Below are 12,106 nucleotides of genomic sequence, written 5' to 3' on the forward strand. Positions count from 1 at the left end.
ACTTGAGTGGCTTGTCCTGTACTCAAGCTAAGTGGTTACAGTGTGGCTGTGTCTGGGGAGCAGATAAAACAAAGATGTTTGTTTTGCTAATAGCAGAACAGAATGATTCCTTTTATAAAATGTCAGCTTCATTGGGTGATAACTGAGGAATTGTAAGACTTAAAGTGTACATCATGGTGATTTGATACATGGATACCCTGTGAAGAGAAAGGTTAAAATTAAAGTCATTATTTGGCCCTAGTTGGAAAAATTAACGTAACCAAGGATGTGGTTGCTGTGTGCATGTGTGGCTATATTTTCATTTGTGTGAGCTTGGGGGGAACCGGAAGCACCTCGCTTCCTGTAGACACATGACCCCACCATCCAGGGATGGCCAGGCAGCACGTTGGCACACATCCTTCTAGGTTTTTGTTGTTTTTCTAATGTTTAACAAAATTAGGAAAATATATTACTTACTATATCAGTATTTTAACGAGGTGTTTTTCTTAATACAGTAAAAATAATGCGATACATTTTTAAATTTGCTTGTATTCTGTTTAGTAAATATAAAGTAATTATTACAAGTTTAGTAAATATTAGTACCAAGAGAAAAATACTGGTTGACTAAACCCTTAAACTCATAACGAAGTTTTAAAATCTGGGCTATTTATATTTTTAGGTAAATTTGGTAGTTCGTTTTTATAAATATAAGGTACTCTATGTTAAAGAATTTAAAGTGCTCTTGAGAAAATGTTTTTACCCCATCATATTAATTGAGTTTTAGGATTAAATTTGATTTTAAAGTTGTTTTTCTGTTTTTCTTCCCAGATCCAAATATTTTAGAACATGCTCAAGAGGCGAGCATTTAACGATAGAGGTAAGTAGAACGAATAATTTGATTGGATACAAGTACCTTCAGGAGGGTGTTTTTTTTAATTAAGGGGGAAAGATCAGGACCTAAATTTAGTGCGGACTGTATATTTCAGTGTTATTGATGCTGGTGAAGAGGAAAGAATTGTGGGATTGTGGGCAGCAGATCCATTTCTACTCAAAAAGTAGTTACTGTTCCACCCACAGCGCAAGGCCAGGTGCCCTCTGTCAGTCAGGCGGTGGCTGCCAGCAGGTGCGGGCCAGCCCTGTGCAGAGGGCCCTGGAATTAGAGTGCGTTCATTTTCAGCAGCTCCACATAGACTCCCTGAGTCCCTTTGTCTTGGTATGTAAAACGTAGTAGTGGAATCTACCATGGACTCAGCCCTCCTGTGTACCAGCTACTCCACCGCGCGATTGATGAGTGTCGTTCCTAACTCTTAGTACGATCGTAGTTAGCTTGTGCCAGTCATCCCGTTTTATGGTTGGGAATTGGAGGCTTAGGCAGTGAAGACAGTGGGCTCCCATACACAGCCTGTAAGTGGCAGAATTTAAATTCCAGTCCCACCTGCCTGGCTCCAAAGCTTGAGCACTGTACTTGACTGTCTTCTTTATTAAATAAGGAAGCATATAAACCAGAAATTAGTTTTTAAAAAGTCACAAACCAATACAAAAAACAAGTTTAAGATCATCATTTTAAACTGTTTTAAGTAATCCCTTTATAGTCCTGAATTTTCTGAACCTTTCATGTTTTTTTTTTAATTATTAATATATTTTTATGGATTTCAGAGAGGAAGGTAGAGGGAGAGAGACAGAGAGAGAGAGAAGCATCAATGATGAGACAGAATCTTTGATGGGCTCCTCCTGCTCACCCCACACTGGGGATTGAGCCCGAAACCCAGGCATGTGCCCTGACTGGGAATCGAACTGTGATCTGGTTCATAGGTCGATGCTCAACCACTGAGCCACGCCAGCTGGGCTTTTCATTGTTTTCTTGATCTTTAGCAAAAAAATCTTTATTCTTTCAAGTGGTTATCAATTATTTATACTTAAAATACAATTATTTTAATAGTAATTACTTTCATTAGGTAATTTGACATGGTCATTCCTATCTCTAGAAAGAGTATTGGGAGCTGTGACTCGCATGTAGTAAATTTTCAGCAAATACATGAATGAATAGATGAATAAATATAAACATTATAAGAGAAATTCTTGTTTGGGTATCTTTTCAGTTCCTGTTTTTTGAGTAATTTTCCTTCTGATAACATTAAGTTAATCTGAATTCAAGTGGAAATTCTACCTGTGTGGGTTTATGAAATGTTCAATTCAGATGAAAGTTTTGCTTATCAGTTTCTTATTTATGTAGAAACTTGCTGTGAGTCTCCTTTTTTTTTTTTATGTAGTCATAAATGAAAAAGATAGCTAGTTTTGGCTATCTTGTAGGACTTCAATATATATCAGATGAACTGATGTGTACAAAGAAATTAAATACCTTACATTACTTTTTAGGTGAAAATGTGACATCATTATTTGTGGTGTATGTATTTTAGAGAGATATCTCTCCTAACATTTGCTTTCTTGTCCTTTCAGTTTGAGAATCTAGTAGAAAGTGACGAAGTAAGTATTTCCTTAATAGTGCAAAGTCCATATCGATCTCATTGGTCATCTAATTAGTTCTAACAGTTCATGTTTTTTTTTTCTCATTTTAATGTAAGTTTTAAAAATATGTTTTTATTGATTTGAGAGAGAGAGGAAGGAAAAGGTAGAGAGAGAGCTATCTCCTGCACGCCCCCTCCTGGGGATCGAGCCCACAACCCGGGCATGTGCCTTGACTGGGAATCAAACCAGTGACCTCTTTGTTCAACCACTGAGCCACATTGGTCGGGCAATTAATTCATTTTTAAATAGCATTTATGTCATTTACTTTTAAATTAGAATTTTTATTTTTACTGTTTAGTTATTTATTTTCATCTTTCACTAATTTATCCTACTCTAGAACATATGTAATACTATATATAATTTAATTTTTATATAGTTCTGTATGTCAGTTATGCCCATTATAATATCAGCTATATGACACATGTTTTAAAAGCATTCTTCAGAACTCAAGGAACTTTAAAAAGGGATATTTCCAACCTCTTGCCATTAGGTAGATAAAATTCCTCACAAATCCAGGGTAGACGCATTCTTTAACCATAGTTCCCATGAATTTCTGAGGGTGGAATTTATACATGTGCATTCTACAAGGAGTTTCTGACTTTTGCTGTTATCATTTCTAGCAGTTACTTTTGGTTGACGTTTGGCATTTCATCTCATCTAAAACTCAAGTCACTTTGAAGGTGCAGTCCCAGTACAAAAACGTTACACTATTTTCTAAAGTGCATTTAGGGCTAGTGGGATGGGTGTCTGTGTCCTGCGTGCCGGTGCAGTGAGAAGAGCTTTAATTTGCTGATGTTCATCCTCCCGAAACGAACTGTGGGAGTTGGTGCCCATTACTTGCCCTGCCATGGGCCCCCACCCCACGTCTCTGAAATGAGTGAGGCTAGAAGAGCCTGCAGGCTCTGACCTGCTGCCGTTTTGTTTTCTAAGAAAAGGGGAAAATGTGTCGAACCACATTTAGGTTATTCCTCGGCCCGGCCTTTCCCGCATGTGCGGAGTGCGGTCTCGGAGAGCATGTTGGTTGTTGAGGCTCCTGAGGAGAGCTGTTAGGAAAGAGGTTACTTACGTCTGTTCAGCTCGGCATTTCCCAGAGCAATCTGGGTCTAAGTCCTGTTTATAAGTAGCAATGCATATTATTATCGTAGGATAGAGCACATTTAGAAACTTACCTTCTGTTTTCCCAGTAAAATTTCTCCCTGAGAGTTGAATGTTTCATAGAACCTAGTTTTTTTTCCTTTTCAAAGATCACTTTCATCTCCATGTTTGTTGGGTTTTTTAAACACAGTGAAGGCCAACATCTAACCTAATACTTTTAAAGTTCTGACAGATGTTAAATGTAAGAGTTCCTTCAGCCTTCAGTACAATTCATCCAGCATCACTGATTTTAAAATGTTTCTTTCTAAGAGAGAAAGGAGGGGGGGAGATACCTATTGTTCCATTTATTGATGCATCCACTGGGTGATTCTTCTCGCCCTGACCGGGGATTGAGCCTGCAGCCTTGGCGCATCAGGACCCGATGACAGCAGCCACGGAGCCACCCGGCCAGGGCCACACGGCTCTTTAAAAGAATGTGTGGTCCCGTGTGTTTGCCTAAAGTGCTTTGTGCTTGGCTGCTTTTCTTTTTGCTAACCAGCCTTTTCTCTCTCGCATCACATTTTGTGTTTGGTTTGGTGGAACTGTTTCGCAGTGCTATTTCCCAAATTCGTTTGGGCCATGTAGAGTTTTATCTCTGCTCTTCCTTAGCCATGTATTGTAACTGTCAGATGTGAATAGCTTAACTATATGAGACAGACACACGAGCCCAAATCAGTCTTGAAATTAGGGTTTCCTTTGGAGGGGAAAAAAAAGCTGTAGGTAATTTCATATTCTGTGGAGGGAAATGGAGACAGTGGGTTCTCATTCTGTGAGAATGAGCTGAACCAGAGCACCCCTCCTGGGGGAGATAACAGAATTAGGCGCCCAGGCTTCTCCCACATGTTCATCTGTTAGTCAGTGTATAGCCTTGTTGATGTCTCTGTGACACCTCGTTTTAATATATATTATTGGCTCATTGACTCGAACTCACAGCCATTAACCCTGGAGAGGCAGTGTCACAGCACTTCACACTGTGCACGGGCCCTTTACACAGTGAAATCACCCATAAAACACAGACATGTGAACACCATGGCCTGAAATAGGCTGTAAAAGGAACACAGCCTGCGAGCTGAAACCAGAGGGGGAACCCCGTGTACCCTGCCTCCCCAGATGCGCACGCGCGCGCCCGTGTTGGCTGCTCCGCGAGAGCTGGCAGGTCCGGGGCCAGCTGGTTCTGGTGCATGTGACCTGGGAGGTGAGCTGACACCCAGAGTCCGAGAGGGATGAAGGCATAAAGTGTGTCTGGTCCGAGCCTGACACGGTGTAGAGCAAACATTTGTTAGAAAATTTAAGAAGTATCCAGCAATTTGTTGTTATATAATTAAGCTAGGTATTAAACTAAATTTTGCCTTCGTAAAATAGTAAAATTTTAAAGCTTTTAAATAATTAAACTTGTTCACTATGATAAAAAAGATAAGTGGAATACTTTGATTAAATAAAGATTTTATTGGCTTGTCTGAAATAGAATTATGCTAATGAAGCATTTTAATTGTGTAATTAATTTTCTGTACAGGGGGAAAGCCCAGGAAGCAGTCACAGGTAAGGGTGTGTTTTTCTCGGGAACTTGGGTTTGTGCTGCAGAAGCTCCGAGGGCCGGGCTGTCACCTGTTTGCTCTGAACTGCTTCCCTCTCAGACCCGGCTTTTCTACAAGATTCAGGCACAGCACGCCCATCGCGAAGGATGGCCGTGGACATGAAACCGTGCAACGCACATGAGTGCTGGGCGCTTTCCTGTGAACCTAAGTTGTTAGGTGTTTGTTTTTTAAAAACCATTTACATTTTCTCTAATTTTTTAAACTTTATCCTTTTATTTATGATGTTCTAAAGCTTCTTTTACTAATTACAGATTTTTAAATATCACTCCATAGTAACTAGAACCTCAATACTCTAATTTATTTTAAAATTACTTGAGCTAAGTACTTGAAAAAGAGCCATCTGTCTTGAACTTGAAATTGAGAGTTCCTAACAGCAAGAGAATATTTAAATGTGTTTCATATTTGAATGTGTATTTCTCTACCTTGTGTAGGCTAGCTAACGCTTATTAAGCACTGTCCTGTGGCCGGTCACTGTGCTAGGGGCCGGATTGAAGAGTCACACGTGTCCTCTACGTCACAGGGAAGAAGGCTGCTTTGAGTACGAGGCAGGAAAAGCTGTAACTAGCAGTTGTAGAGCGTTCGAGGAGGCCTGAAGGAGAGGCCTCTGTCCACCGTGTGGGAGGGAGGTGCGTCCGGGAGACGTCCGTAGGAGGCGCACCTGGGCTGGTCCTGGAGGGTGACTCGTGGTGGCTGTCCCCAGGGGAGAGCCTTCCAGGGGGAGAGACTGAAGGGCAGTCATGAGAATTGACTGGGAAGAGGCGTGAGCAACCTGGTGGTGTGGGAAGGTCTGTTCCTGGTGTTGGCAGCTAAGAGTGTACACCGTTGTCACAACAAACCACTGAACACTTAAAATTTGTATTTTATTTTCTATAAGTTAGACCTCAAAACAGACAAACACACATGCCCTGGCAGAGGAAAAGAAGTGAGAGAGGTCACCTGTCGGGCTGGCTGAGACCGTGTTAGGTCTTGGCATCACCTGCCAGAGGTGGGGGACGGGGAGGGTGGGCTGAGTAATGGACATGAGAGGAGTCCGAAGGCAGCCCCGATGGGTGACCAGGAGGCCCAGGGCGCGGGCAGCCCTGGGCGGAGTAGAGACAGGTGGGCTGAGGGAAGGCAGGGACGCCAGCACACGCAGGAGCCGAGGGACCAGCCGTGGGTCTCCTTTGCTGGCCTGATTAGAGATGGGAGCAGGGGAGACCCAGTGACTGATGGGAAGGTGGTCCACCTGCTTCCCTCCGACGTGTGATCTCTGCATCTGCCGCAGGGGGTGCTGTGAGGATGAACCCTAGTTCATGGGCGGAGAGCACCTGCCATGCTGAGTGCTGGCTGCTGTCCTGACTGTACGTTTACTCTGGGATTTGGGCTGAAATGGAGGAGGAGGAGGAGGAGGAAGAGGAGGAGGAGCTAGCGATGGATCTGGGTGAGAGGAAGGGTTCTCCTTCTTTCCTCTCTCCCTCACATGGCAGAGGTGGAAGCAGGCAGCAGGCTGAGGTGATGGGCGGAGTGAGGGCCGTGGGCCTGCGAGGCGGAGATGCAGGTGGGGGGATGGGGGGAGAGCGGCAGGACGGGAAGGGCGTGGTGGCCGATGCCCCTTGTTTCCCAGAGTCCAGTGAGGGTGACTGAAGAGGAAGGTGTTTGGATAAGGAGCGCAGGGATTGTGCGGAGATGCTCACGGCCAGGGTGGATGGGAGGCAGTGACCATGTGTAAGTGAGGCTCGACAGGGCGAGGGTCAGGTGTGCTGGACTTTCTGTTCCGCTCTCAGCCTCGGTGAGAGCAGTGAGAGCGGGAGGCGGTGGGGGGAGGCTGGGGAGGGAGGCATGGCGGTGCAGGTGGGCAGTGCTGGTGAGAAAGCGGCTCAGGCCCGCGTGGTGCCTGCACTGGCCCGGAGTGACCTTGGCCAGGACCTGACCAGACAGCAGCACGGGGTGCTGTGTGAGGCACATGGGGAGGGGGAGGGCTGCCTGCGTGGTGCCTGCACTGGCCGGGAGTGACCTTGGCCAGGACCTGATCAGACAGCAGCTCGGGTGCCGTGTGAGGCATGTGGGGAGGGGGAGGGCTGCCTGCGTGGTGCCTGCACTGGCCGGGAGTGACCTTGGCCAGGACCTGATCAGACAGCAGCTCGGGTGCTGTGTGAGGCACGTGGGGAGGGGGAGGGCTGGAGCAGAGCCAGAGTGAAGGCCATGGGGGTCACATTTCTTCACAGGTGGTTGCAGTTCAGAACCCGGATCCGGTGCCATCTTTCCACCCCACATAGCCTGTGCTAGGACGTGTGCTCTTTAACACAAGTGACAACCTCAAATTGTGTTAATACACTTTGGTAGTCAATTCAGAATTTCTGTTTGTGTGTGTTTTATTTGGACTCGGAGTCATCAGAAGTTTTCTTTCTTTTTCTCCCTCATTTTTCTGTATAGGCCTCTTACTGAGGAAGAAATCGTCGACCTAAGAGAGAGGCATTATGATTCTATTGCTGAGAAACAGAAAGATCTTGATATGAAAATTCAAAAAGAGGTAAGTAGCTTTTATATTGCTTTTATATATGTTACTATAAAGGGTCTTTTAATAGGGGCAAGTTGTCATTGACTAATATATTGCATACGAAATCCTTGGACCTATCTTCAGATATATACAAGTGAAATTATTTAAAAGTTAAAAATTATTTCAGCCTATTATAATTTATTTCAGTTTGGTTAATTTATCAGCAGCCAAATACGAAGAGAACACATGCCCCTAAAGATCAGATCCTGATTCACAGGAAGGGACTCCGGCAGGACACATGCACCTTTGTGTTTAAAAACAACTTTTAAAATTTACTGTTTCACAATAAGTGTTGTTTTTAAAAAGTCTTTTTGTTTGTCTCAGATTTATTTGTTCTTAATGAACCAACTGCTTCTAATAGTCATAAATGTTGTATTTATTTTAATGTATTCACAGAATGGCCTGTAATTACAATAGGTAATCTATAATAGATAATATTAGCTTTAAAGAAAAAAATTGTGTTGCAATTTGATGCTTAAGCTTTATTTGAAATGCAGTGGGTTATCACTAGGGCAGTGAGTTGCTATTGGGAATGGCGGGACGTAGGTGAGGGCACTGGGGTGTGATCGTCAGGAAGGGGTTGGGGGGCAGAGCTCCGGGCGAGAGGACTGGCCTCGGGCCAGACCCTTACACCGTCAGGGCCAATAGGCAGGGAACTGGTGGTGAGGATTCTGAGGAAGAAGCACTTCTGTGTTTATGCAGATCACATGCTGCTCCTGCACAATTTCAGCTCCTGGAGAATTCTGTAATACGATTGACGTCCTTTGGGTTATTTTATAAAAAGAGAAATTGAAATGAGAAATCACAAAAATTTGAGTTCTGCCATGCTTTGAAGGGATCGATGTTTTAATTTATTTTTATTTTATGAGTGGAAGCATTTTGTTTTGAGAGCAGTTAGACAGGTTCTGATTCTGTTAATCCTTATGTTTTGTTCATGCACAGTTAGCCTTACAAGAAGAGAAGTTAAGACTAGAAGAGGAGGCTGTGTACGCTGCCCAGCGCGAAGCAGCCAGGGCAGCAAAGCAGCGAAAGCTCTTGGAGGTGAGGGACCCTCCGCGTTAGGGCGGCTCTTCTCCTGCTTCTCTCTGACCGGCCGTGGCCGAGCTCTTCTGTCCCCGACAGTCAGGGGCTTCTGCGTCACAAATGTCTTCCTGCCTGGATTTCTAGGGATTTAAGGCAAACCAGTTGAGCTTGAACAGGTAGAAATGACATCCAATTATACGCTTGATGCTGAGTGCTGCTTGCCTTAGGGTAGCAGGCGCTAGCTCTTGTTTATCCCTAAGATCAGCTTCAGTTTTCTGAAATCCAGTATTCTGTTGGAAAAAATACATATACCCTTGACAGAAACAGGGCAAAACTAGCCTTTTTAAGTTTAATTTTGTCATTTTTTTGTTGTTTTTTTTATAAACAAGGCCTTGAGTTGCTAGAATTTCCTATCCTTCCTAGTCAGGTAAGCTGGGCAGTTTTCCCCCCGGGATGTTGTATATTTCTCATCCTCATTCTGTGTCTTTGGGAGATGGGAGTTTGAGCCTTGAGAAATCTCTGGCATGTTATTAGAGAAGGCAAGAGATTCGCCATACCTTACCAGTGCTCGTGGTGTTTGGCAAGCATGTCAAACTCAAAGGCTAACACGGGCCAAATAAACGAGGCATGCAGCCCACGGGCTGTGAGTTTGACATGCTTGGTGTACGGCATTATAATGCCTGGAGCTCTGACAGCAACCTTTGCGGAGCCTGGCTGAGTGTCCGGAACTGTCCTCAATGGTTCACAAGTCTTACCTGTTCAGTCCTCACGACAATCCGGGGTGTGAGGTCATTAGGTGTTAGGTGTTGTTATGTGTTGAGCCCCATTTTATAGCTGAGGAAGCGGAGGGACAGAGGTGAGGTACCGGCTGGGATTCTACAGCTAATGGACGCCGAGCCCGAGGTCAGCACAGCAGACTCAGTGTCTCCCACATGCTTTGCCGAGATGAGCGCGCTCTGCCTGCTCACGACCTGTGCAGAGGTCACGTCACAAACAATGACTATAACTCAGAAGCCGAAGCGTCGTGCCCGTCACAGGCTGTGGGGTTTCTGTGTGACCTGTGTCTTTTTTCTCACTCGCACACGTGTGTTTCAGCAGAATAAATAATTAGATCACACGGGAATGTCTTTTTTTTTAGGAATTTCTAAATAGTGGGGAAGTTCAAAAATGAACTCACCTCTACTAAGAAATAAAAGTATTTTTCTGGTTGTAATGTAGGCAACTCTTTTTACTGTGATTCTTATCTGCTCGCCTTTTAAAGACAGAAAGCATTGCGTGTGCATCACAGACTCCACAGCCACACAGCACACACCCACACAGGAAGGCACGGGTACTGAGGGCGCATCTGGTCTTCGAGGCAGCCCTGGGGGTTTGCTGGGGTGTCACAGCCTCTGTCACTTACAGATGAACAAACAGGAGTCAGGGACGTGCCAGGGTCACACCGCTGGTCACTGTCAGCACAACCTGCCAGGTCTGCTCGGGCCACGCTGCTTCCCCCATACGGAGCTTCCTGCGCTGTCCGCACTGGCCCGCCCTCCCCTCGGCCCTCCCAGTACGAGAAGTCCTCAGGCGTGGAAGGCTGTTAAGGATGTATCTTTTTAAAGTTATTTTTTTAAAACGCTGAATATTCTGACCACTTAAGGATTAGACACTGATAAATAAATTGAGTGACATTCTAACCATAAATACGAGAATGTAGACGTAACAGTGGTGAGTTTAAGGGGAAAGACTTCAGTAGAATAACTTGCTAAGTTTTTGTGTTTTCTTTTACAAACTACAAAAAAGCGCATCTTGGCATCGCATGACTGGTCTTAACGCTCTGCTTGTGCGGCAGTGACTTTGTTCCGCTTCGTGTTTCCAAGCAGGAGAGGCCGGGCGCCGTTCCCGGATGCCGCCCTGCCAGCGGAGCCGAGTGCCCCAGGTACGGCCAGCGCGCTGCTCGGGTGGAAAGTGTTAGTGTCGCTGCGTGTCGGTGGACATCCTCACCTGCCCACCCCCAGAGATCAGTGCTTGTCAAAGGCACGCTCTTGCAAGAATGCCAAACATTGCTTTATGCTGAAAAGTGATCGTTTCTCTAAATGGATTCTCTGCCAGTTTCAAGAGTGGCCACGTCTTCTATATAGAAACGATGCCACAACACAGCGAATGCCTTGGGATGAGCCATGTATGCCTGTTGTTTGTGTCGCCCCTCAGCCCCGCTGCTCTTACAATCTGGTCATTTTGGGAGAGTGTTTCCTGCTCCTTTCCCACGCTGCATTATTACACATTGTGAAGTGGGAGTTATGGCTGAGCTCTGGGGATGTTACACCGGAATTAGCCAAAATCTTAGTTTCCATTTATTGCTGACATTAAGAAAATTAAGCCCTGAGCTTGAACCCGGACTTGGAGAAAGAGGCGCGTTTAATCAGGTGTGGGGCCTCCGGCTGCAATAACTGACTAGTCAGGAGCACTGATCTCTTTTCCCTAAGACTGTCAAATAAAAAAAAAATGACAACAACTAAAAAAAAAAAAAAAAAAAAAAAAAAGAAAATTAAGCCCTGTTGTCATTGTTATTCTAATGGTGCAGTAATTATGAGTGTGTGTGGGACAGTTCACCAAGCCAAAACGTCATCATTAATTTAAACATGCATGATGTTCCATCTGCTATGCATATAGACAACAGTTGTTTCACTTTGTTACAGCTCAGGACCAGAAGACGACTTCGAATCTTGTTTGCGAAACATGAAGTCACAGTATGAAGTGTTTCGAAGTAGTAGTAAGTCTTTAAAGCATTCTGTGTACGTTTCACGTCTCCTTTAGCGCATCGGGCAGGTGATAGTTGGGGGTCCCGGCTCTGTTTCGGGGAACTCCCGCCTTTGGTTCCTGTTGCCCAGATGGTCAGTGAGAGTCCTTAATACACAACAGAAGGTGGAGAGAGCAGTCTCGGGCCCTTTCTGCAGATTTCTGTGGGGAGTCAGGGCCTCATGTTGTAGTTCTACTCTGACCCCAGCCTCCCCCAGAAAGAGAAAGGAGAGGTGGGAGCTGTAACTCAGAGGGTTCCTGAGGGAAAGGCTGCTCTCCATGGTGCAGGGGGACACTCCCAGGAATGGCAGCATGGGAGTGTCCCTCTTAAATACAGACCGTCTTTTTCACTTTGTCCCCCTTTGTAATGGATTATTATGAATAATATGTAGACTTCATTATATTTGAAAAGTTTATAATTACTTACATTTGTATGTTTGCTGTGCTGCTCAATGGCGGAAACACAAAAAGAAATGGGGGGGGGGGGGGCGCTGTATGTTATTCTAAACAAGCTTACAGATGTAATGGTTTG

The 12,106-nt window shown here is 44.8% G+C and overlaps 1 protein-coding gene across 5 annotated transcripts in view; it reads left to right on the forward strand.

Annotated features, from left to right (window-relative positions):
- AP1AR (adaptor related protein complex 1 associated regulatory protein) overlaps window positions 1-12,106 on the forward strand; it is a 29,725-nt gene that overhangs the window by 7,711 nt on the left and 9,908 nt on the right. For 2 of the 5 annotated variants that reach the window (XM_070416818.1, XM_070416816.1), the window contains exons 2-8: window positions 808-856; window positions 2,437-2,463; window positions 5,153-5,178; window positions 7,647-7,743; window positions 8,713-8,811; window positions 10,656-10,714; window positions 11,475-11,548. In XM_070416818.1, the coding sequence (XP_070272919.1) occupies window positions 808-856; window positions 2,437-2,463; window positions 5,153-5,178; window positions 7,647-7,743; window positions 8,713-8,811; window positions 10,656-10,714; window positions 11,475-11,548 (431 nt within the window). The remainder of the gene's footprint in view (window positions 1-807; window positions 857-2,436; window positions 2,464-5,152; window positions 5,179-7,646; window positions 7,744-8,712; window positions 8,812-10,655; window positions 10,715-11,474; window positions 11,549-12,106) is intronic. The other 3 variants (XM_070416817.1, XM_070416819.1, XM_070416820.1) reach the window with 3 other exon arrangements.

The sequence above is a fragment of the Myotis yumanensis genome, unplaced genomic scaffold (genome assembly GCF_028538775.1).
Source record: "Myotis yumanensis isolate MYYU_CA2020_CCGP unplaced genomic scaffold, mMyoYum1.0.hap1 SCAF_5, whole genome shotgun sequence".
Lineage (NCBI taxonomy): Eukaryota > Metazoa > Chordata > Mammalia > Chiroptera > Vespertilionidae > Myotis > Myotis yumanensis.